Below are 26,026 nucleotides of genomic sequence, written 5' to 3' on the forward strand. Positions count from 1 at the left end.
TTAACATGTGCAATACATGTCATACAAACAGTTACTGAATAGATTAGTAACTAATCTTCTTTCTTCTGGTTCAGTGACTGTTCATTGTCATTATGAATGATTGTGCGTTGCCTCTGTGAATGAGAGTGACTTCTCCACCTCCCACTTTCCACACATTCCTTTGTTCTTGGCTGAAACTACTGAAAGAATATTTTTTTATTCACCAAAACTGAACTTTTCAGTAAAGATGCTATTTGGCCAAAAAACTTGAAATAGCAACTTTATCATGAATTGTCGTAATATTTTTCTATTCTTGTAAGAAGCTGAAATAAATTTAATATAAGTCAGCAGCTTGGCTTACCCAAGAAATTCATAACTGAATGAAACTGTGAAAGACTTCAGAATCAGCTTCATTTTATGATAAAAGTAAATTCCTTCAGTAAATGTGTATAGCGGTACAATGCAGGAGAAGGGAAGCCCAATGGCATCTGTGGCACTAAGGCTATGTCTACACTGCATACCTGGCAGAAGCACAGCTGTGTCACTAAAGCTATGCTTCTGTGAGATATGCAGTGTATCCAGTCTTTGCATGCAGGAGAGAGTTCTCCTGCCAGCAAAATAAAACCACCCCCAAAGAGGGGTTGTAACTTTATTGTCAGGAGAGCATCTTTTTGTTAAAACTTTTGACTCCTTGCTTCTCCGTAAGTACTCAAGTTTTTGGCCACAACTCCTGCAAGAGAATATAGTAAGAAATAAGAGAATGCAAAATAAAGATGAAACTTTGATTCTTCTTGTTATTTAGCCTTATGATCTCTTTCTTTGGGAGACTTTAAGACTGTCTAATACAGTGTTTTTTAAACTTTTTAAGATCATGGAACACCAAACAATTTTTTTATGAGGAACACCAATGATTTTTTTGTTGGGGGGGGGGGGGGGGAGAGAAAACAGTCTAGGGGAAGTTATTAAACAACAAAAAAAAAAAAAAGGTTGCCTGCCCCTTTAAGGGTGGCCATTTTGAACTCTGTTGTTTTCCATGGCAAACCTCTGACTGCCTCGCGGCACACCGGTGTCCTGCAGAACACAGTTTAAGAAACACTGGTCTAATACATTGAAAACTTATCACTCAAACATCTAAAACTAGAATGGTCAATTCATTTTTCCTGGACAAAAAAGTCCTTTATTAAGACTAATTTCTAATAAATCTATTTCAGATGTGTATGACAAGTGAAGTGTGGGAAAAAGTAGAAAATCATATTGACAGTTTCAGGGCTTGTAATTCCCAAGTCTTTTAAACTAAAGTATCAGCACACATTTTAAAATGTTGTTTACTTACAATAAATAAATAAAGTAATAGTAATATTATAGTGAAGGAATGTACAGACTACTAAACAAACTTTCCCCTCCCAGATACTGCTGAAGAATCCTGTATTGATGTGTTTAATAGTAGCTGCTTCTACAGAAGCTTTAGTTGCCACTGGCTTTGCCACATTTCTGCCAAAATATATAGAAAATCAGTTTGGACAGACATCCAGTTATTCAGCTACATTAGGAGGTAAAATGACTTTTCAATTTTTTAACCTCAAATAAAAATATCTTGTACTATTTATATTATACCGCTTATGTTAATTTGCTGAAAGAGGAGACAAATTCATTTGGGCTTGGTATTGGACTTGAAATTATATGATTTCTGTAACCTTTTATATATAAATATTTGCAGCAAAAATTGGCCTTTTTACTACAAAATGCTGACTTCAGAGTACAGTGGTCTCTTTCCCATACTATTCCAGTCATTGGTCCAACTCTTGCCTATATTTGAAATACTATCACCTGTAATTCACTGGTGGAGCACCTCTATCAGAAGAAGTTGTATCATCAACAGAATGCCAGGAATTTTTATCATTGATTGTAAGGATAGACAGTGTTGTCATAATTTGGCCCACAAATTTCTGTAAAGTAAGCTCAGCTGTGAAAATTAAGTTGGAAATTAAGCTAATTGGTGAACAAAATAATGAATGGACTGTGTATTCCAACCATCACCACATTTGAGTCGTGAAAGGAAGATTTGGAGAAAAAAATGGCTCATGGCATGAGTTTGACGAGAGTCGCTTCCACCCCCACCATATGTAGTGACTGGACCATCTTCATCCTAATACTGAATGATGTCCTGAGCAGATTATTTTGGAGGGAGGGAGTCAGATGACACTGCTACCTCCACCACCTCTTGCTGGACCTGAACACTACTTGGGAGATAAGACCTTGTCTCTCCCAACTCCTTCCAATACGTTCTTTTCCCTTTTCTATTTTATTTCATCTCTTTATCTCCTTTTTACTTTTGTCTAATTAGAATCTGGCTTAGTTGATCAAGACTGCATATTTGGCAATACTGTGACTGTGACCAGAAAGAGGCAGCTAAAAGCAATAACCTAAACAAGTTTGCCTGATCTCAGAGTATCTGATAAGACTGTGTGCCTTGTCTGTGTTTTTCCAGTGAACTTTGCAAGTGAAAATCAACCAGATTTGTCTATCTTTTGTATTCTGTTCTATCCCTTTTTGTGTGCGTTTGTCTTATTTTGTCATCCAGGAATTGGGACCAGACTTTAGCAACATGAGCAAGAACAACAGTTTCAACCCATCTCAAGTAATTATCTCTTCTTTTTTCTGAAAAGGGCAGCTATTGCTATCTTTAATACCATCTACATCACTTGCAGAAAAAGTTTCTTTTTCCTTTCTAAAGGCTTTCTCCAGCTAAAGGGAAAGAGAATGTGTAATATGCTTCAAATGTTTTAATGTTCCTCTTTTTCTGTATCTTTAATTAAAGGCTTAAAGTTTTTTTAATGGTGTGTTTGCCATGATCCTTCTTAATGCATGTGTCATGGGCTAAATTGGCATGTGACCAGGATTTATAACTGAATTTAGCTTGCTAGTTAAATAATTAGCTTTTCTGGCCCATGGTGTCTCCTGGTGGGGAGTGTGAGAAGAACACTGTTCCATGTACCTCATACTAAGAAGGCTGAAGTCTCCATATAGCAAACCCAGAGCCTTGTTTAAAACTATTATTGAACAGGGACTGGGTTATATTAACACCTTTGATTCTTTGGGTTCATATATTCCATCTAAATTAATTCATTAGACATCATAGTCGTAAAAATGTCTTGAGTCCTGTTGGCAAGATAGTTTCCACTTTTGCTACCTCTGGTGAATATCATTTATGGTTTTCTTTGGCTAGAGATGTTTAAAACATTAATCCATAGGAAATTAGGTGATAATATGAATGTCACTTGAAGTCTGCTTAACTTCGAAATTATTTTAGGATGAATGAGATGAAAGGGAATTGGGAATTGGGAATTTTTTGTTTCCAATGAATGCCTCTTTGCTTCCCCTCCAATTACTCTTCACCCTACATACCCTAGCGAGGCTGCTCGACTCCTGTTATTGCAGTGGTACTCAACTCATTTCAGTCCACGGACCACCAGGTCAATCTCAAAGTTTTCGTGGACCACCTCCTTTTTGAGACATAATCAGAAACATTTTTATGACTATGTTGTCTAATGAATTAATTTAGATAATTTTGAGAAAAAAGAGAAGACAACAAACATTTTGTTTTGAAATTTATTTCTTATTAACAGATTTTTTTTTATACTCTTCTCACTGACAAACTTTTCAACGTTTGGAGTGGGACTTGATAATGAATAACGAATATCACTTTCCACTGCAAGCCGATTCCTCTGTTTAGACTTAACGTGCAACAAACACAAAAATCCAGTCTCACATGTATAAGTTGATGCAAATGGCAAAAGAAATCTGATTACATGTGCTGACAGATTTGGGTAACTCCTGGTCATGCTGGCCCCAAATTTCTCGATGGTAGACTGCTGGTACACGTCTTGAGCCGCAAAATCATTTTTCAGATCCAAGAATTCCTCCTGCAGATCCTCTGGAACACTATTAACATCTGTTGTAAATGAATTCCTGATGAAAGATAATCCATACCTTGTCCTGTCCACCTCCGGAAAGTATCGTTGGAATTCATCTCTTAGCTTCCGTAAATGATAAAGAATTTGTGTCCAAATGGCTTCCTTTTCCCCGAGCATGGCATCCACATATGGAAATTGAACCAAATTATTGCCTTCGACTCTTACGATCCAGAGATCCAATTTGTCAAGAAAAGCCTTGATGATGCTTTGGTGAGAGAACAGATCTGCACCTTTCCCTTGCAGCTGAAGATTCAGTTTGTTCAAGATTTCAAAAATATCAACAAGATGCGCAAGTTCTAAATTTGACTGCGTCAGCACATTTCAGAATTCCTCTCTCCCTTGAGCCTGGAGAAATAAATCCAACTCCTCTCTCAATTAAAAAACTCTGTTGAGTATGTTCCCTGCTGACAACCACCGTACAGAAGTGTAGAACAGCAAAACATCGAAGTCGGAACCCATGTCCAGGTAAAATCTTTTGAACAGCCTGGTGTTCAGAGCCGATGGTTTGATGTGATTCACCACTTTCACTAACCCTTTGAAAATGGCGTTCAGTTGATCAGGCAATGTTTTTGATGCCAAAGCTTCCCTATGAATGAAACAATGAACTCTGATTACCATTGGAGCACGCTGTTTCACCAGCATTTGGAAGCCCAATCTTGAGCCCAGCATGGCAGGTGCATCATCAGTGGTGACACCCACAAGATTTACCCAGTCCAGACCATGTACTTCAAATAAATAGTTAACAATTTCCATCACTTCCTGAGCCTTTGTGGTGGTATCAAGAGTCTTACAAAAAAGAAACTCGTCTTTGAAGTCTCCCTCAACCATGTATCGTGTGAACATCAATAGCTGAGAGCACAATGCGACATCAGTCGATTCATCCAATTGTATGGCAAACAACGGATACCTTCTTTATTTCTTCCACAACTTATTCACTGATGTTCTGTAATATCTCATTTATCCGTCTTGATACTGTGTCATTAGAGACAAATATATCATTCAGCTTCCTTGCTGCTTCTTTGCCAAGAACAAGACGCTACATCACTTTTGCACAGGAGAGAACAAGTTGCTCTACAATGGTATGAGGCTTCTTGGCCTATGCACCTTTGTATGCAACAATAGAGGAAGTGCACACTGCATTGCTTGTCTTATTGTAGAATGCACTTGTTGCGTCAAGGCGCTGCCGTTTCAGACCTGATAACCGCCACTCAAAATAATCTTCATCCTTTTGCAACAAGTTGGGGTGACACTTTTCGAGATGGAGTTTCAGCTTAGCCAGCTTCATTGAGTCATTCCCCAAGACTTTGAAACAAATAACACATTGTGGCAAATCTATGCCTTCTTTTTCTTGACAAGTGAAGCCGAATTTGTTGTAGTCCTCTGAATACTTATGCTTGACATTTCTTTCTGTCATTGCCATTATAAGCAAACTACACCACACCTGTAAAACAGCATATGTAGCACAGGATGAATGACACAGCAACCGCTCAGCACAATGGCGGCAGCTACACTGATGCTCAGAGCCTCAGACGGAAGTTACTGGCAACACAGTGCCATTGCGTCCTAGGTGACGCTATGGATGATGTGCCGCATGCTTGTGAACACGATGTAAAACAGCCTAATGGCTGTGGACCACCGAAAAAGTCACCATGGACCATCAGTTGAGAACGACAGTGTTATTGGCTCTCTTCTCCCATGGGACTTTCATGTTCTGTGGTGCCAGCAGCTGTGGGATGTGGAAACTTATGATTAAGAAACGGAAGTGGGATTGGTGTGGGGTTTATTTTATGACACCACAGTGATCTATGTTAAATATGATTTTTAATATCAGTATGTTCATTAATGGGCTAGAGAAACAGCGTAAACAGCATCTAAATGAAATGATGCTATCATTGGGGACTGCTGAATGAAACAACGCCAAATAACGTGGGTATACAGATTAGATGTGGAAATAAAATAACAATGAATGGACATGTTGAGAAAAATACAAGTAAAATACCATGAAATAATTTAATTCAAATAAGATATTCAGTTTCCTGGAGCAGTGTGAAAAGCAGAACATTAGGCTACTGGTGTGCTGAGTCCACAGCCTTATTGTTAAGATTCTGTAGGCATTATGAAAAAGCAGAAGTTTAAGGCAGGTAAGAAGAGTTTTGCAGATGGGAATCTCTTTTCAGACATGAAGGGAAGAATGAGAGCAAGTGCGGAGGTGCTTGTTTTAAAATTTAACAAGTGTGTGATGGCATCATGGGCTGAGCAAAGGTGAATTGGACTCTTTTGCTTATCAATAGCTACTTCATACTACAATTACTGCCATAGGAATCATTCACTCAATTTCCTCTTTTGTCCACAGTGAAGGAGCTTTTTGCAGGAGTTGTTTGTTACCTCAGTTGTTATACTACTACTTATCCTAGTTAGCTATGATTGATGCAGGTATTTATTTCTATTCCTTCTTTGCCTTCCTGTCAGGCTTCATCCTATTATTTTTTCTGGGTTTATTTTTAACCTCAGAAAATCCTCAGAAAATGGGGTAGGGAGACTGTCTGACTAGGGGATTGGAGGACCAAATAGCCCAATATCTGCACATCCTTGGAACTCATAGAAAATCTTGTGCTGAATATAGCAGTAGGCTGAGTGGAGGAAGATTCCAGCTGGCTGAAGGGTACACTAAAGAAGTAAATGCTTTGAGTGTGTGAGAGAATGCTATATTAATCTGATGTATTTACCACACAAACTAGGATTGGGCTGTGCCTTTCATAATAAGTAGTATGAATCAACAGCTGAATAATGAGAGACCATAGATATATACATATAAATCTAAAAAGAATCATTAAGTTATTTTGTGAGAGCTGTAATAATAGTTTATTCATGCCTTTTGAAATTCTAATAATGACAAACTCAGGATACATCGCGATACATTTTATTATTTCAAATATGAAATTTCTCTAAATTGCTTAATTATGCATTGCATTTTTGTGTAACTACTGGTATCTCATTTTCCTCTAGGACTTGTATTAATTCCAGGAGCAGCACTAGGCCAAATCATAAGTGGCTTCTTGGTTTCCAAGTGCAAAATGGATTGCAAAAATGTAATCAAGTTCATTTTAGGTACTTGCTCAGTGGCACTAGCATTAAACACAGTGATTGTGTTTGCAAAATGTGGGAACGAACCATTTGCAGGTGTCTCCGAAACATATAACGGGTAAATATATTTTATTTTTTTATGGGCTTGGTAGCAATGTTCAAACCTAGTAAACTATTTTACAGTGTATAAATACACTTTTCAAATGGTCTTGTTAAGCTTTCTTTAATGTATGAAAAACACCTTTTGACAAAGCGGAGATTCCTCTCCATAGTTGAGTCCTCCTAGCAATAGATGAAAACAAGAAAAATTCAGAGTTCTTGTAATGTTGTATACAAGGGTGTGGCAGGCTGACTATGCTCAACTCTTATTTCTCTACTTCTTGCAGATGTGGCCAGGTCTTGTAGTTGCTTAGGTTAGATGTTTCTTTGAAGAAAGTTTTTTTTCTTAACCTTTTCAGTTTCTGTCAGTGCTCATTTAATGTATGCAGGTTTTTTTCTTGATAGAGATTCCCACCCCGTGCTCTTTCATTGAAACACATTGAAGAGATTGAAGTCCTACCTTTGCTGCTTTTACAGTGAACGATCTGCAACCAGTGGGCCTCTTATTGTATCCATTCTTTCTTAAAGACTGGGAGAATTCAGCTGTCAGAGTAAAGAGAGACTTAGCCCTGTCATTTTACTTTTTCTGTGTATACCTTCTTCTTGGCTGAAAGGCACTTAAAGCCCAGCAACTTAACTGGTAAATTGATCTTGCTGTAGGTGGAATGAGTTAGGCCTCGTTTGAAAGAAATGTGAGCAGGTATCATCATGTCAGTCATTTATGCCAGTCATGCACGGAACCAGTGCTCTTGCCTTGATGGATAAAGAGCATGGACTGCATCAGTGTTACCTTTTTGGCCTGCAGAATGGCCCTAGCTAGTGGCAATCTAAACAAAAGTGTTTTTGTTCACTTGGGATATAACTATACAGCCCATAGAGCAAGACTTACAACCTAGGTCAGCAGACTTGGGGTAGCATAGCTCATGTTAGTGCTCTCAGAATACCTGGTAGACAGCATGTTGAAATCATGACTTGGGCAGGATATTAGGTTCTAAAGTCCATCCTCCTTTCTTGGCTTCAGAGCCTGAGTTTCAGACTGAACTGCAACTTAAAAGTGTTGTCTTCACAGCTATTTTAAAGTGCTAGCACAAGCCCTGGTAGCCCAGCTATTAACCCTGGCAGGAAGGCTTATGGGGCGGTTTAGATTGTGTCACTCCTCCTATGCATCTCCCTTAGTTATCTGAACTGTTTTCTGGAGACAGAGCTTAATTAAGCCTTCTTGACCCTGATTCAGTAGTTCTTTCATTCTTCCTAAGTCTTGTTACCTCCTGTGTAGCTTAACGATTTACTTCTAATTTTATGGGTGAATCAATGAAATATGGTCTCTTGGGCCAGATGCTCCCTTCGACCCATTCTTCTTCTCTTTTATTGTATCAATGGATACTGGTCTGTAATATGGTCAATAACAATCTAGGCACTAGAATGCTTTAATTGTATTCAAATCAAATGAGAGCTACCCTTTTCCTATTTACATTTTTGCAAAAAGGTCCCCTACATTAATAGAATTCTAGTCTGAATGCAACTTCTTCTGAAAAATTTTTAAAGAGAATCAGTCAGAACAGTGTTCAACTAAAAGTACATTATATTTTAACCTTACTTTCAGAACAATGGGATTCAGAAGAGTATACTCCTAGGAATCGTTTTCTATTCCAGTGGATAAGTGCCATCCACCCAGACAGTTATAGCAATATCTTAGTATGCTTTTTACTCATGGCTGGGGAGTGTGTTCACAAATAGAGAATTTTTGTTCCTTATTATTATAGTTGTGCTTAGATATTGCACCTGGGATGGGACCTCATTACGCTCCAATTACAATAATAAGTGATAGCTCCTGACTCAAGGAACTTTCATACTGAACACCAGACTTGCTTTGTTTGTAATAGAGGTGGAATGACTTGTCTAACTAGAATCCAACTCTAGTGTTCTATCCATTGAACTATACTAGTTGTGTTTGAAACTTTCAATTAGTCTGATTCTGGTGCTTGTATCTGTAAGGATTCTTGTCTCTTTCTGTTAGTTGATTTTGACTTCCTGAGCAACTTCAGCATTTCCATTTGACACCAGGTCTCCATGCTACATCTCAAAATGATTATCTCTGATATCTACTTGTCTTTGGTGCATTTGAAAGTAAAAAAGTTTAATGCATTCTAATATAGCATAAGAAAGATAACAGTTACAGCTTACATTGTTGTACCTGAAAATTATTTGGTGTTTCAATAGCCTTCTAACTTTATATTCTAACTCTGTCAGTCTTTATGAAAGCATAACATATGATGCTTTGGAAGAGTATTTCTAGTACTCTTATTTTAATTTTCCATTCAAAAAATTTAAAAAATGAGTTAAGACCAAAAAGCTACTCATTTAATGAGATATTTTCAAAGACACAAATGGAAGATGAGAACTTGAGAATGGCCATACTGGGTCAGATCATTGGGACATCTATCCCAGTATCCTGTCTTCTGACAGTGGCTGGTGACAAATGCTTCAGACAGAATGAATAGAACAGGGCAGTTAAGTGATCCATTTCCTGTTTCCCTTTTTTGGTATTGAAATTTAGGGACATCCAGAGAAAGGGGTTATGCCTTGACCATATTGTATAATAATAATTGATAGACTTGTCCTCCATGAACTTATCTATTTTTGTGTATGTGTGAAGCAGCTTGAGTTTTGGCCTTTGCAATATTCCCCATCAATGAGTTCCACAGGTTAAGTGTACATTGTTTTAAAATTGTTGCCTATTAATTTCATTGGGTGAGCACTCGTTCTTATGTGAAGGAGTAAATAACACTTCTTTATTCACTTTCACTACACCAGTTCTGATTTTATAGACTTCTTTCGTATTCTCTGAAGTAATTTCTTTTCTAAAATGAATAGTGCAAATGTTTTAAATCTTTTCTTTTAAATTTTTCCCTGATCATTTTTGTTGACCATCACTGTACTTATCCTGCCTCACCCACAAAAAAGTACATATTAAAACTCGGAAGACAAGAACTTCACAGAGTATTTCAGATGTGAGTGAATCATGGATTCATATGATATTTAGTATCTTATTATCTATCCCTTTTCTAATGATTCCTAATATTCTATTATATTTTTTTACTGACACTAAACATTAAGCAGATGTTTTCAGAGAACTATAGATGATGACTCCAAAATCTTTCTTGAGTAATAGTTAATTTATAACTTATCATTTTGTATGTGTATTTGGGATTATGTTTTCCAATGTGCATTATTTTCCACCAGTCAACATTCAGATGTTCAATGTTTGATCCTACAGTTTAATTATGATAAACATTTATGCAGTTTGAAATGCTGCATTTGTTGTACTTGAATGAATTACATGGGATCTTTTTCAGGGGGATACTGCAAAACACCACATTTATAGATAATGTAACATTCTGTAATATGCATATCCCACACCCACAAACATACATGCACGCACATACCATCTTGTTGATGTTATAGTTACCAGTCTGTTACTCACATTTACTCACTGGTCAGGTGAGTTAAATTCAAGAGATGGAGGAGCTGAGTTTCTGCCAGTTTGGACTGATGCTCTGAGCTTGACCAGATGAGACCCAAAGATTCATGCAAGATACCTCATCTTTTATAGGACTTTTCTCCCATTCAGGTCTATACATTTTGACCTGCCAACTCTTAATCAGTCACAATCAGTTCTTGAGTGATAGAAATGTAGCCGTGTTAGTCTGGGGTAGTTGAAGCAAAATGCAGGACAATGTAGCACTTTAAAGACTAACAAGATGGTTTATTAGATGATGAGCTTTCGTGGGCCAGACCCACTTCAGTTCTTGTAACATCTGTCTATCTGGAAGTCGTTTTTCATTGTCATCCACTATCAGTATGATGGTGCCTCCTTCTGGTGTTGCTTCAAACTGCCTTAATTGTCTTGGTTAGAAGTGCTTGTTTCTAACTTCAAGGCTTTCTGTCTGTCCTGCATTGGTCTCCTTTTACAATAGGCTCATTTGATATTGCCTTGGTGTCCCTGAATCTCCAGCTCCTCCTTTGTTCATCTGGATGCTGAGGTATCCTTCAAGTTTGTATCTCTTTTCAGACGCTCACATTCCTCACTCATTCACTTTCCCCCAAGAACTAAATAATTGTTTCACATAGGCAGAGGAATATAATTGCCTTTGTAAGGTATCCAATGTAATTCTAATATAAAACTTCTGTTAGTACAAACTTTTAATCATTTATTATATTTTCTTTATAACATAACCTGTATCCTAATTATTCCTAAGAGAAACAGTGTGATCATGCTGAATCACAAGGATCCTTATGGTCTTTCTCTTTCTGCCTTGATGGATGCAGACACACAGATACAGATAAGAAGTCTGCCGGATGCATCTTTACTAATGGTCTAAAAGATGGTTCCTCTTTGCTAACGAGGAAGGGAGATTGGCAGACTTACAGTTGCGTGGAATTTATTCTCATACTAGCCAGTACGCAGTATTTATTTATTCCATCACTAACCATTAAACTACATTACACAAGACATAATTACATTATAAAACTCTGTTTTCTACACTTTGAGCATAAATACTCTACAATTTAATTTGCTTGTTCTTAAAATATTTGGAATTCATATGTGTCTTAAGAGAATAATTGAAGAGTAAATAGCTTATATAAATGTTTATAGCTATCTGCGTATTGTACTGATGATTAACCCAAAAAATCCTATTTGATTAAAGATGGTACCAGCAGAGGGACCTTTCAAATGTTCAGGCTTTCGCAGCAAGCTAATGTGGTAGTATGAAACACTCCTGTCACCCAAAGTCTTTAGGGATTTAAATTATTCCTATTTCATAAATAGATAAAAAGGCACACATTCCTATGAGTCACGCAGAATAAAACAAGAAAATAGGTCTCCTGAAACTCAGACAACCCATCAGCAGCCAGTTATTCTATCATGGAGTAACAAATTACAACTGAAGATCTGCCAAAGAGCCAGATGGTGTTGTGGAAAATAACTTCCATGCTCCGGTACCTAGGGATTCTAGCTTCCTTTTAAAGATAACCATAAACATGAGTGATATGCAGTGCAACTGGGTAAATGACTTCTCAATATTCTGTTGCAATTCCACATTACTGAAATTTAGAAAAGGACTTAATATGTTGTCAGAATAATATGGTGAAAAACATAAGACCTTTAGTTTTATTAATAATTAACAGAATTATATGTTCTAACTTTTCTGTCTTTTGCTTTTGCTACCACATATTGAACTTTTTGGTGGCCTCAAGTGGCTCCAAACCAAATGAATTCAAGTGACCCCATGCACTCCCTACAATGTGCATGAAAGAGGTGTCCGTGTCCTAAATGGTCTAAGAAAACAGTGATCTTAAATATCAGATTTAGCCATCACTTACGTGCTGAAGTATACCCAGGAATAGTGTTACATATCTTCCAAACAAACAAACAAACAAACAAACAAACAAACAAACAAACAAAGACGGAAATTGTAGCGCAAGTTAGAAACAGAGAAATGGAGATACTTTACATGAAGTGAATAAGGCACATTTGTCATATTTTAATGCATCGGCTGGAGTTCACTTTACGTGAATTATTTTGGGGGCATTCCCCAGTCTGTGATCATACATGCCTGATGATCACAATGTTCCCTTCTGGATTTGGTGTCTATGATTCTATAGTATTATTCTTTGAATTAAAATCAAAAGTTTTCTCTCTCACATAATAGGAAAATGACATAAAACATGGAGTTCGACCTGTAGGCGGTTTCAATGGTAGAATAAATAACTAGATTCAAAACTGAATAAAGCAGATACTTTCATGACACAGTATCATAGTGAGAAATTCTTAAAGTTTTTTAATCATTAAAATGTGAAATAAGACACATCAATGAATGATGACTGCTCACAAACTACTAAAGAGAAAAGTGAGAATAAGAGCAAAATGTCTCTTGTATGTTTAAATGCAAAAACACAATAATGCAAATTTAAATTTATACACTTAATAGCTAGGATTTTCAAAGGAACTGAAGGGAGTTATTTGGCCAATTGCTAATGAAATTCAAAAGAGTTGGATACCTATCTGTATCTTACTATAGGTTGGACCTCCAAAAAATGGGACACCCTCATCCAGCAACATCCATGGTCTGGCAGGGAATGCCAGTGTCAAGAGGCCTGGCAGCTCGGAGTCCAATGGCACTGGGTCTGGGATTGGGGCTGGAGCCCCAGTAACACAGCTGGGGATGCAGCAGCCCTAGTAGCAGAGCCAGAGAGGTGGCAGTCCGGGCAGCCAGGGTCACAGCAGCACGGCAGCCCAGCGGAGGGGTCACTGGGGCAGCAGCAGAGAGGAGAGGTGGGCTCGGGGCTATTAGCAGGGAACCTCCCATGGTCTGGCAAATTCCCTTGTTCGGAACCAGTCAGGTTCCAAAGGTGCTGGACCAGAGACGTCCAACCTGTACACTGAAAAACACTGGTTTACAAGTCGTGTCCTGACTTTGTTAGGTTTTAAGGTTAAACAGCCTTACATTTCACATAACCTGCATCCTTGCACATATCATAGTACCCCAAAATCTTTAATCCCCAACACCTGTAGATAGGAAAATACTGCTATCTACATTTTACAGATGGGAAACTAAGGCAGAGAGAGACTTGCCTAAAATCACATAGGAAGTCTGATGGAGCAGGGAATTGAAGCTAGCTCTCTCATGCCCCGACTTGATGTCTTCACATAGCTACACATTAGCACAGCGGTGGCAAATACTAGCTTGTGGGCCAGATCCAGGTGGCCAAGGTTAGCTCCTGGTGAGCCCCCTCCCTGTGTTATCCTGCACAGCTGCAAGTACTGGCGATTGCAGCTCCCATTGATTGTGAATTGCTGTTCCCGGCCAATAGGAGCTTCAGGAAGCAATGTCCCAATCCATGCCCTTTCCCATCATTCCCATTGGCTGGAAATGGTGATTTGTGGCCAACAGGAGCTATGATCACTGGGACCTGTGGCCATAGAGGTAAATATATTAGTGGTGGCCCACCAGTGGCTAGCCCTGGTGAACAGCCACCATGTTGTTATCCATCTTGTCTACAAAAGAAGCCAACTTCAAGGAAAATTAGTACAGAAGTTTTAAAATTTGGAATATCTAACAAATTTTAAAAAACCATTGATTTGAAAAGGGCACACCTCACTATGGGAAAAGGTTATATATGGGAAATTCTAGCCTAAGAGGAAAAGAGAATTTTGTTGAAAACTGTGAACGTCTGAAACAGAACTCTGCTGGAAAATCTTTTGTCTCCCCAACTTTACGGTATCTTTGTGTGCATTAAGAGAATGAACTGTTGTGTACTGTGACAGTCAGGAGTTTCAAAGTCATTGTTATTCTGTCCCAACACTGTGAGAGAGTCTTTTTAATTTGCTTCTCATATTTACTTTAACAGTTTAACATTCAATTTCAGCTATAGATCTATAGTGACTTTGCCACTCTGGAAGTGAGAGGATTAAACATTTGTAACTGTAGAATAAAAGAGTTAAGAAACTTCTTTTATTGTTATCACTTCCCAGAGAAGCTATGCAGCTCTGGGACAGAACTTAGATGTTGTCTTGCCACTGTACAGTGTGCACATGCAGCTTTCTTGGTGTTTGAACAATCCAGATGTCATCTGCTAATCTAGAATATATCTGAGAGTTTGTTTATTCGAAAACTCCTCCCAAATGGTAAGCACAAAGACCACCAAATTTGGCATACAGATCCCTCCTATTATAACTTAAAGCAAGGTAAGGGTTTGGTTGTGCCAGGAAAATGGAAAGTGCTGGAATGAGATTCCGTCTCTTTTCTGCATGGTTTTCTGTGAAGTAATCACCAGGTAGGTTAAAGGAGCTTGCTGGGGGGGCATGCTTCTCTTCCCATAAGGGACTGCTCCAGCCCTGAGCCTGTATGTGTACTTTATATGGGGGGGCGGGCGGGCTGAAGCTTTCCCTCCCTCTACCCCCACCCCCCGATTTGTATGGGAACATTGCTGCCTGTTTCCCTTTGTCAGGGAGAAAAGGGAAAGTGCACAGTTTGCTGCATTCCTCACTCTGGCTGGGGAACACAGTGAGCAGATGAACCTGGACCTGCCCCAGCTGGGGGACATGCACTGTCAGATGCATTGAGTATGCAAATTAGAATTTTTTTCCTTTAATATTTCAGTATAGCAATTTTAGGTATTACAATAGGTATACATTTTTCAGAGGAGTGTGATCTTTACATTTCTAGATAGTTTGAATTTCATTATTGTAGTAATGTATTTATATTGTAGTACATGTATATTTCATTTATTGTAGTAATGTAGAAGTGTAGATTAGCAAATGAATGTTCCAATGCTGACTCATGTCTCTCTATTGCAAGTTATTCTTAAACTGAGAATGAAATATATTGTTTACTCATACTCTATTTAATCTTTACCTTACAGAACAGGCAAATTACAGAACTTGACAGCACCATGTAATGCTAACTGCAACTGCTTACGCTCCTTCTATTACCCAGTTTGTGGCAGAGATGAAGTCCAGTATTTTTCTCCCTGTTTTGCAGGATGTACATCTTTTTCTGTTCAAAAGAGGAAAAAGGTATTTTATATTATGTCTTTAACAGTTTATATTTTATCTTGGATTCTTAGCAAAATTTGTATACCATTTATAATTGTTAAATGCAAGAGAATTGTTTCTATTACAACAAAACAGTGAATCAACGCTAGCTTTTAAATACATAATTGGTAACTTAAAAAAAGAAACCAAATTAAAACCCCTCTTTGAATCTATAAGTGAATATTCCATTTCAATGGAATGAGGGATCTAGTGCCTCATAGTTGTTACCTGTCTGCAGCGTTTTGTTGCAAATGTAGTTTTGTGACAATTCCAGCATTGCACTCATTCTGTAAAACCAGAAATGAAGTAGCAGAAGTTGCTACTATTGCTAGTTTTTAGTGTCAAAAACAGCTTGTGATTTTTAAGAGCACACCTGGATTTTGAGATTTAATATGTATTTACAAATTACTTTGAATTTTCTTAGCTGACTTTATGTTGCATACATTTTTTTCTCTAAATCAGGCTCTAACTGCCATCATGCAGAAATGAATTATTTTTTCCAGCATAGGATTTTCCAGCACGGTTCATCACCAGGCTTGTTAGGGTCAAAATAATTCTAAAAGCTGTTGGCTTTCTGTGTAAGGGTGCTAAAGGAATCTAGGATGGTGGGGGCAATAACATTTTGTTTATGTTGGAATCTTAAGAGTAATTATTTTGGGATATAATAGTAATCTATTTTCAAGAATAGATTTTGAGATGTCAAAGTGACAAATTCTTAGTCAAGAGTAATGCTGATTACAGCCAGAGAAGAGGAATTTTAGGGATGAGGGAGTTGTACTGGTTCATGCTGCTCTTTGCTGCAAAGCACTTCTTGTTTTAAGAGTTAAGTCCTGCTCTGCTGAATGTTTCTCTAAATTCTTGCAGGACTTAGTTCTGTAGGTGGTGCACCTTGGGAAACAGGAAGCACACAGTGCTACAGTTCCATCTGTACCAAAAGGATGTTTTAAGGAGTTGCCAAGTTCCTTTAGCCACGTAGAAATATAAAAATGGCACCTCAGGAGAAGGAGGGAAGCCTTTATGTCAGCATTTGGGTCACGACCAAAATATGGGTCGCCATTACATTTCAAACGGGTCGCCAGGTGTCTCTCTAGGTGGTACTCTTAAGGAGCCATTCACACATTTGAAAAGGTCCCGGGCTGGTCAGCTCCACAGCTTGTTTAGTTTTAAAGAGCCATTCACCTGAAGTGGTACTCAACTTACTTGGATTAACAACCTTCAGGCTGTTAAACCAATCAATTGAACTGAATACCATGTCAGTGACTCAGAGCAGAGTAAGGTGGGGTCTCCAACCTTTTTAAGCAGGAGATCACTTTTTGAATTTAAGTGCAATCCAGGATCTACCTCAAACCCAAATACCCTTGCCCCGCCTCCATCGTGCCTCTTCTCCGAGGCCCTGCCCCTACTCACTCCATTCTCCCTCCCTTTCACCAGGCAGGGGCAAAGGGTTGGGGCACAAGCTCTGGTCTTGTGCTAAGGGATTTGGAGTGTGAAGGGGCTCTGAGTTTAGCCTGGGGCAGGGAGTTGGGGTGCAGGAGGGAGTTCAAGGTGCAGATACAGTAAGGGAGTTTGGTACAGGAGGACTCAGGGCAAGAGCAGGGGCTTGGGGTGTAGACGGGGGTACGTGACAGGGGCAGGGGTTGGGATCTGGCTGCATCTGGACATTGTTTACCACAGGTGGCTCCTGGGTGATGGTGCAGTGGGACTAAGGCAGGCTCACCCCTGCCCTGGCCCTGTATCACTCTCAAAAGCAGCCAGCAAACTTCTTCCATCCCAGGCCCTGTTGTGCCCCTCTTCCCGATCTGTGGAAACAGAATACAGTGTGAAAAAAGGGGCACCCTGACATCAGCACCCCTCCTCTCCCTTCCCTGCTCTGTACCACAAGCAGGAGGCTCCTAGGGGGGCAGAGGGAAGCTCCAGGCAAAGGGCAGGAGGTGCACAGCAGTGTGGGGAGGGGCAGCTGATAGCTTCTTGTCAGAGGCTCCAACATCTACCAGTAGATCCCGATCTAATGGTTGGTGACCACTGGAGTAAGGAAATATCCCTGGTCATGGGGGGAAAGAAGTTAGAATGCTAGGGAACGCAGAGAAGAAGCAGCGCCCAGCTCAGGTAGGTGGGGGTGGCGGCCAGGTGTCCGGGTGTCCTGTTGAGAGGTTTCCAGCTGCCTCGGCTGGGGTTCCTGTGCTGGCATTGGCTGGACAGGCAGAGTTCTTGTCAGCCGACGGTCAGGGCAGTGTGTGTGTGTATGTTTCCGAGAAAAGGTTTAACGTCCGTGCCTTTACTGCTAGGACCGGGGTCCCATCGCAGAGGGTGGCCAGCAGGCCAACAGACGCCCCGTTATATAGGAAGAGCTTATTACATCTTAGATTTCAGCTGCTAGAATTTCATAATTCCTTCGCAGCGGGCAGCCTTGAGGAAAGACTGAAAGATGCCCCAGTGGATCCTGTCACCTGGGAGTGACACAGATCCAAACGCCCAAGCTCTTCCTATAACTGTCCCTTTAGACCGGCTGAAGTTCTTTTAAATTGTGCTTGGTTCTGTTACAGCAACTGAAGGAGGCAGGTTAAAGCCTAAACAGTTACAGGTTTATTAAAGAAGCTTATAAATCATATGGTTACAATGGCTATTGTTCTATTTCTTAACTATTAGCAAAATATAGGTCTTAAAAATGGTTACAAAGAAGATAAAGATAGAAAAATAGAAATAATGGTACCAAGTAACAGCTTACTCTTTCTATGTGTACACTTAAGACAGAGGACGACATCCAGGTACCATTTTTACCCCTTCTGTGCCTCTCGACTCCAGCATGTCAGGCCAGGGCCGGTCCCTCAATTCCTAGGAAAGACGAAAATACGAGGTGGGCGTCCCCATAGAACCTCGGGAGGTCAAACACCTAACCGGACCAGCAGGTAGAGGGTAGAATGACACTCAAAGTGAGTGTGTGCTGGGCCCATCTTTTATAATCATGGGGTCACGTATTTCTCTTTCTTATCTGTAATGCCAATTGATGCTGGTCTGTCTGCTGTGAGACCAGTTCTTACAAGGAAGTTGTGAACTTAATTTACACTTGTAAGAGAGAATTGAGGTGATTAAATTTTGAAGTACTGGACATTGTTTTCTCAGTGGGAAATTCCTCTTCCTGGGACTGTGTGTTCGAATCAACATAGGTGCCAGCCGCAGCCTCGAGGCCAGCTTATTGACTTAGCTGCTCTCTATCCACATATCTGTGTTTCAGCTTCTCAGGATCAGATGAGCCAGCATAGACTATGCTGATATTATTGCTCCTTCTCTGCCCTGTGCTTCAGAGAGGCAAATAAGATGGATGATATGGAGGCAGGCTGTCTGGCCACAGTTCTGACTGGCTTGCAGCCACGGTGGGCCGAGGTAGGGGCTGGAACTGTGTTCGGGAGCGTAGGGGAGAAAGGCTGGGACTGCGTTGGGGGATGCCACAACAATTCCGAGGATACAACAGTTAGCAAAGCAAATGCAAGCTCAACCATCCTATTAATTTAAGTTCAGGTGAAACTGTTTGGTAAAATACTAAATTTTACTTGTTTTTTTGAATGTGTTTTATGTTTCTAATATTTTTGTAACACCTGTGCGTTGTGTGTGAGACCCCCAGGCCCTGGCTCCCAGCCTCTGAGTGTGTGACTCCCAGCCCCTGGGTGTGACTCTCAGGTCCCTGAGTGATTGAGTCTCACAGTCAGGGGTCTGGGTGGCACCCAGCTCCTCCACTCCCTGAGTGTGACTCTTAGGCCCTCCAGCCCCCCCAACCCCTCCAGCTCCTGAGAATGACTCCTCCAGCCTCTGAGTGTGGGGTTTAAGCCGAGGGGAATGGTTTGGGGATGAGTGTCTTTCCCCCACCACAACTCAAATAAATGTAGTATTATTTTTTTATTAATGTATTTTCAGTTTTTCTATGAAATAACTACTATGAATATATAAACAGGAGGGGGCACAATTTTATATTCTTGTCTCAGGTGCAAAATTAGCTAGTTACGGCACTGTCCTTTCCCCCGCCCCCATTTTTTAATTGCTTTGGGTCACCAAGTCTTCCTGAATTGTCAAAATGGGTCCCCATCTGGAAAAGGTTGGGAACCGCTGTGGAACTTTAGATCCTTACATATTGAAACCTGCTCATGCTTGGTTTATAGACTCCAGATGGCAGCTGCTGCTTCTTAATCTCCCAAAAACAGTGGTTCAGGCCCTTCTGCCTCTGAATTTGAAGCAGGTCATTCTAGTCCATGCTCTCCTGAATTGAGAAGTATCATCACTTTGCCATGTCCCCCTCAGTCACAGTTTTTCCTGTTGTGGAAAATGCTGAAAAGAGCACAGTCGGAGAAGGCAGGCAGAATAGTAGTCATTCAAGGTAAGCTAGAAAATGGCAAGAAAATGGCCTTTTTTGGATATAATTACCAAAGAGAGACTATGCAGAATCTGCGTAAAAAAGCTAAGTTAGACAGGATATGCACAGCCAACTAACCTCATTATACACCGGAATCTGTGAGAGGTGGTGACTATTCCTTATTGAAAGAATGTTAATCTCTCTCTCTTCGTAGAAACGACGAGTCCTGTAGCACCTTGTCGCTTTTTCAGATCCAGACTAACATGGCTACCCCTCTGATCTTTGTAGAAAGACTTTTTAAAAAATCTGGAGCTCTATTAATGTAAAATACAACTAAAATCCACTCAGTTTGTTTACTTGATTCTAAAAGCCTCTGATAGTTTATTGTTAATTACATCTCATTCTCTCATTACTTCATTAAACATTAGCATGTACTTAGCAAAGTCAGAAGGTTGATATTAATAGTTAGCTGACTTCAAAGTGAGTGACTTAATTGAGCTCATGTGAAAGTTATTCATATTATCTTTTTTATACCAGTTCAAGATTATTTGACTTTCTTTTGAGGGATTTATGCCTGAGTTGGAGTGCCATCAGTCTTGAACAAAACCACTTGTTCTTTGAGTGCTTGCTCATGTCCATTCAACATAGTTGTGTGTGCCTGCCGTGTGCACTGGTGCCAGAAGTTTTTCCCCAAGCAGTACCCAGAGGGGCCTGGCTCCCAGTGTCTCCTGGAGTGTCACACACATGCCGCACTATATAGGACTCTCCCTGGCCTCTCCCTCCTCAGTTCCTCCTTAGCTCCAGTGATGGTGCTTTGAACAGTGCTTCGAACAGCATGTTCCAGCCTTAGCTGTAGCAAGCATTCCCTTTGTAGTGTTGATAGTTCTATTTGAACTTGCTAAGTACCTGTGAACTGTTGGACTTGGTTCTGCTTAAAAGACTTTGCCTGGGGGATAAGGCATGCCCCCTCCAATGTTCCTTGTAAGCTGCAGCACAGGACAGCTTCACAGGTGATTAATCAGCTCCGCCCAGTCAGTGAACTCCCTGCATGGAGCCCTGCTGCCCTGACTGGTCAGGGCTGAATAATCTCCTGTGAAGCTGTGCTTCCTGGCAACTTAGGGGAAATACTGGCCTATCCCCCTGCTTCAAAGCTTGCACCATATGCTGCAGGCCCATGCCAGTCAGCAGTCCACATGCTGACTGCTTTCCTTGACTGGGGTAAGGACACATCTTGGACAGGTGTCATATTTGCAGGTCCTTCCGTCCCAGAATCATTAAATAGCGGAGCATTCATCTTAGAGTGCTCTTAATGGAATCTGTGCTTGCTCTGCAATTGCAAGTGCCCTTATAAGAATAAGGGGAAGAAGAGTGATCATTCTGTGGATAGGCTGGAGAAGGCCCAGAAGGCTCCAAGCCCCGACGTCCGGGTCACCTTCCTTGGTGTTGGAAGTCCGTCTCTCCTCCATGCCAGAGGCCTTCCATGCCATGCAGGACATAAGTGCCATGCCAGTACCGCCGTTCCTGACACCAGTGGGGCCTTGGCATAGGGGAAAGCTGTTGTTTGCCCCCCATCACCTGGCAGAGCGTGATCACACACTCCTCCGGTGTCCAGAGCTCTCTCCTCTCAAAGTCCCCACTGGTCTGTCCGTGAAAGGGCACAATGCACGGTCCTGTGTTGCTGTAGTCGGCGCACAAACCTTTGGAGGCGAGCATCTCACGGCACCAGCTGCACCGATAGGACAGTGATTCTCCCTATTCATTGCGTTGGCAATGCCACTGAGTAACTATGGCTATAGAGGCCCATCTTGGTACCATTCCCCAGACTTGGAGTGGATCTTCAGGGCGCCGTATCTCCCACAAACACATGGAATGCTCTTGGTCACTTAGGTCTCTGTTGGTGGCATAGTCCCGGACCAAAGAGGTTCCCACTTCTGTTCTTTGTCTTGGGTGTCAGCAAGTGTTCACTCCTTCAGTGTAGCTTCAGACATGGCTTCTGTTTCTCTGGCACAGCAGTTGGCACAACCCTCGGGTTTGCCCTAGGGCATGCTGTGGCCTTTGTCTTCGTGGCAAGTGCAATGGTCGATGAACTCCCTGGGGCTTTTCAGTTCAGCCCCAACTTTCCTGCCCCCTGCTAGTGTCTCGTGGGTCTCAAGAGGGCATAGGGGCATCAGCCAGTGGTTGGGGTGACTGACCAACCCCCACCTTGTGAGGAAGGTGGGGCCACTCCCCAGAGCTCTGCAAGAAAGCTATGAGACTCTGGAAGTTTTGTGGCATTGTGCTAGAGGCCCATCACTTTCTAGGGGTATGGAATGTGATTGCAGACAATCTCAGCAGAGAGTTCTCCTCTCACCATGAGTGGGCTCTACACACTGAGGCAACCACCTCAGTGGGAAGAACACCTCAGTAGTCCAGCACTCTGGCATTTAATTTCAAAAAGGGAAATTACACAAAAATTACACAAAAATGAGGAGGTTAGTTAAACAGAAATTAAAAGGCACAGTGATTAGAGCCAAATCCCTGCAAGCTTCATGGAAACTTTTTAAAGACACCCTATTAGAGGCCCAACTTAAATGTATACTCCAAATTAAAAAACATAGTAAGAGACCTAAAAAAGAGTCATCGTGGCTTCACCACCACATAAAAGAAGCAGTGAGGGACAAAAAGGCATCTTTCAAGAAGTGGAAGTCCAATCCTAGTGATATAAATAGAAAGGAACATAAACAACTGTGAAATCAAATGTAAAAATGTAATAAGAAAAGCAAAAAAAGATTTTGAGGAACAGCTAGCCAAAAACTCAAAAAGGAATAGCAAACTGTTTTTAAGTACATTAGAAGCAGGAAGCCTGCTAAAAAAACAAGTGGTTCCCCATGACAATCGAGATAAAAAGGAGCAATCAAGGATGATAAAGCGATTGCGGAGAAACTAAATGATTTCTTTGCTTCAATATTCATGGCTGAGGATGTAAGGGAGATTCCCAAATCTGCAGCGTCCTTTGTCGGTGATGAATCTGAGGACTGTCATTAGAGGAGGTTTTGGAACAAATAGAAAAACTTAATGTTAACAAATCACCGGGACTGAATGGCATTCATCCAAGGGTTCAAAAAGAACTCAAATGGGAAATTGCAGAACTATTATCTGTGGTTTATAACCTATCCTTTAAATCGGCTTCCGTACCTAATGACTGGAAGATAGCTAACGTGACATCAATATTTAAAAAGGGCTGTAGTGGTGATCCTAGCAATTACATACCGGTAAGTCCAACTTCAGTACCGGGCAAATTAGTCAAAACAATAGTAAAGAATAAAATTGTGAGGCATGTAGAAGAACATAATTTGTTGGACAAAAGTCAACATGGTTTCTGTAAAAGGAAATCATGTCATACTAATCTATTAGGGTATGTCTACACTGCCACCCTAGTTCGAACTAGGGTGGTTAATGTAGGCATTCGAAGTTGCAAATGAAGCCCGGGATATTTAAATCCCGGGCTTCATTTGCATCTTGCCGGGTGCCGCCATTTTTAAATCCCCCTTAGTGCAGACTCCGTGCCTGCGGCTACATGCGGCCTTGTGGCACTATTCCACGAGGAATAATGGTAGTTCAAATTAGAGATCCTAATTCGAACTACCTACTCCGTGCCGCAGTGTAGACATACCCTTAGAGTTCTTTGAAGGGGTTAACAAACAGGCGGACAAGGGGGATCCAGTAGATATAGTATACTTAGATTTTCAGAAAGCCTTTGACAAGGTCCCTCACCAAATGCTCTTTTGTAAATTACATTGTCCTGGGATAAGAGGGAAGGTCCTTTCATGGATTGAGAACTGGTTATAAGACAGGAAACAAAGGATAGGAATAGATGGTAAATTTTCAGAATGGAGAGGGGTAACTCGTGGTGTCCCCCAAGGGTCAGTCCTGGGACCAATCCTGTTCAACTTATTCATAAATGATCTGGAGAAAGGGGTAAGCAGCGAGGTGGTAAAGTTTGTGGATGATACCAAACTGTTTAAGATAGTCAAGACAGAAGCAGACTGTGAAGAACTTCAAAAAGATCTCACCAAACTGAGTGATTGGGCAACAAAATGGCAAATGAAATTTATTGTGGATAAGTGTAAAGTAATGCACGTTGGAAAAAAATAACCCCAACTATATGTACAGTATGACGGGGGCTAATTTGGCCGTGACAAATCAGGAAAGAGATCTTGGAGTTATCATGGATAGTTCTCTGAAAACTTCCACACAGTGTGCAGCGGCAGTCAAAAAGGCAAATAGGATGTTAGGAATTATTAAGAAAGGGATAGAAAATAAGACAAAGGCTATCTTACTGTATAAAACTATGGTACGCCCACATCGTGAATACCGTGTACAGATGTGGTCTCCTCACCTCAAAAAAGATATTTTGGCCTTGGAAAGGGTTCAGAAAAGGGCAACTAAAATGATTATGGATTTGGAAGGGGGTCATATGAAGAGAGGCTAAAGTGACTGGGACTTTTCAGTTTAGAAAAGAGGAGACTAAGGGGGAATATGATAGAGGTATATAAAATCATGAGTGGTGTGGAGAGGGTGAATAAAGAAAAGTTATTTATTAGTTCCCATAATAAAAGAACTAGAGGACACCAAATGAAATTGATGGGTAGCAGGTTTAAAACTAATAAAAATTCTTCTTCACACAGCGTGTAGTCAACCTGTGGAACGCCTTGCCAGAGGAGGCTGTGAAGGCTAGGACTATAACAGAGTTTAAAGAGAAGCTAGATAATTTCATGGAGGTTAGGTCCATAAAAGGCTATTAGCCAGGGGATAGAAATGGTGTTCCTGGCCTCTGTTTGTCAGAGGCTGAAGATGGATGGCATAAGACAAATCATTTGATCATTGTCTTGGGTCCACCCCTCTGGGACACCTGGTGCTGGGCACTGTTGGCAGACAGGCTACTGGGCTAGATGGACCTTTGGTTTGACCCAGTACGGCCATTCTTGTGTTCTTATGTTCAAAGGGTTTTCCTTGAGAGTCAAAAGCCTTTGATGTGGTCAGCCTATGCTGCCAAATGGATTCTTTTCTCACTGTGGGTGCAGCAAAGGCAGATTGTTCCATCCAGGCTTCCCTTCTCAGGAAATCCTGGAGTAACTACTCTATCTGAAGCAGCAAGGTCTTTCTTTGGCCACCGTCAGGGTCCACCTGTTGGCCATTTCTGCATTTCATCCTCCCATACAAGGTCATTCTGTTTTCTCCCATGATGTCACCTCCTTTTTCCTGAAGGCCTTAGAATGACTCTTCCCCCAGACCACAGACACTCTCCCGCAGTGTATCTGAATCTGGTCTTGGCGTGGCTCACGGGGCCTTTGTTTGAGGCCCAGGCCATGTGTCCCTTGTTGCTGTCCTCTTTCAAGGTTGCCTTGCTGATTGCCATCATATGGGCTAGATGGGTGTCAGATCTCTGAGCCCTTAAGTCATACCTGCATTCTTCCTTCCTACGGTGGACTCTGCCTTGGACATGGATCAAGACATTTTTCTGCCAGTCTTCTGTCCGAAGCCTCATGTGACCAATGAGAAGAGGTGGTTCCTACTCACTGGATGTGGGAGAGGGGTGAGGAGGAAGGCTGAAATCTTGTACTTCTTGCAAATGGTGCTCCTCCACTGGAGAGCACTATGGTGTGTGCTAGCATAGGTAGAGGATGATATTGTAATACTTCCTGTCCTCTGGATCCATTCATGAGTATCTTATGCACACTAAGGTTAGCACTGATCATAGAACACTAGAACTGGAAGGGTCCATAACTGAGAGGTCATCAGGTCCAGTCCCTTGCCCTCACAGCAGGACCCAGTACCATCTAGACCATCCCTGATAGATGTCTGTCTAACCTGCTCTTATATATCTCCAGAGATGGAGATTCCACAACCTCCCTAGGTAACTTATTCCAGTGTTTAACCATGCTGACAGGAAGTTTTTCCTAATGCCCA

The 26,026-nt window shown here is 40.9% G+C and overlaps 1 protein-coding gene across 9 annotated transcripts in view; it reads left to right on the plus strand.

The window, feature by feature from the left end:
• The window catches only part of LOC102463874 (solute carrier organic anion transporter family member 4C1), a 179,015-nt gene that overhangs the window by 70,702 nt on the left and 82,287 nt on the right, over nucleotides 1–26,026 (plus strand). For all 9 annotated transcript variants that reach the window (XR_012904795.1, XR_012904797.1, XR_012904799.1 and 6 more), the window contains exons 7-9: nucleotides 1,387–1,531; nucleotides 6,960–7,155; nucleotides 15,564–15,717. Coding sequence is in view for 4 of the 9 variants with exons in the window: in XM_075932072.1 (XP_075788187.1) it covers nucleotides 1,387–1,531; nucleotides 6,960–7,155; nucleotides 15,564–15,717 (495 nt within the window). In the remaining 5 variants the exon portion in view is untranslated. The remainder of the gene's footprint in view (nucleotides 1–1,386; nucleotides 1,532–6,959; nucleotides 7,156–15,563; nucleotides 15,718–26,026) is intronic.

Source organism: Pelodiscus sinensis, chromosome 6, assembly GCF_049634645.1.
Source record: "Pelodiscus sinensis isolate JC-2024 chromosome 6, ASM4963464v1, whole genome shotgun sequence".
NCBI lineage: Eukaryota > Metazoa > Chordata > Testudines > Trionychidae > Pelodiscus > Pelodiscus sinensis.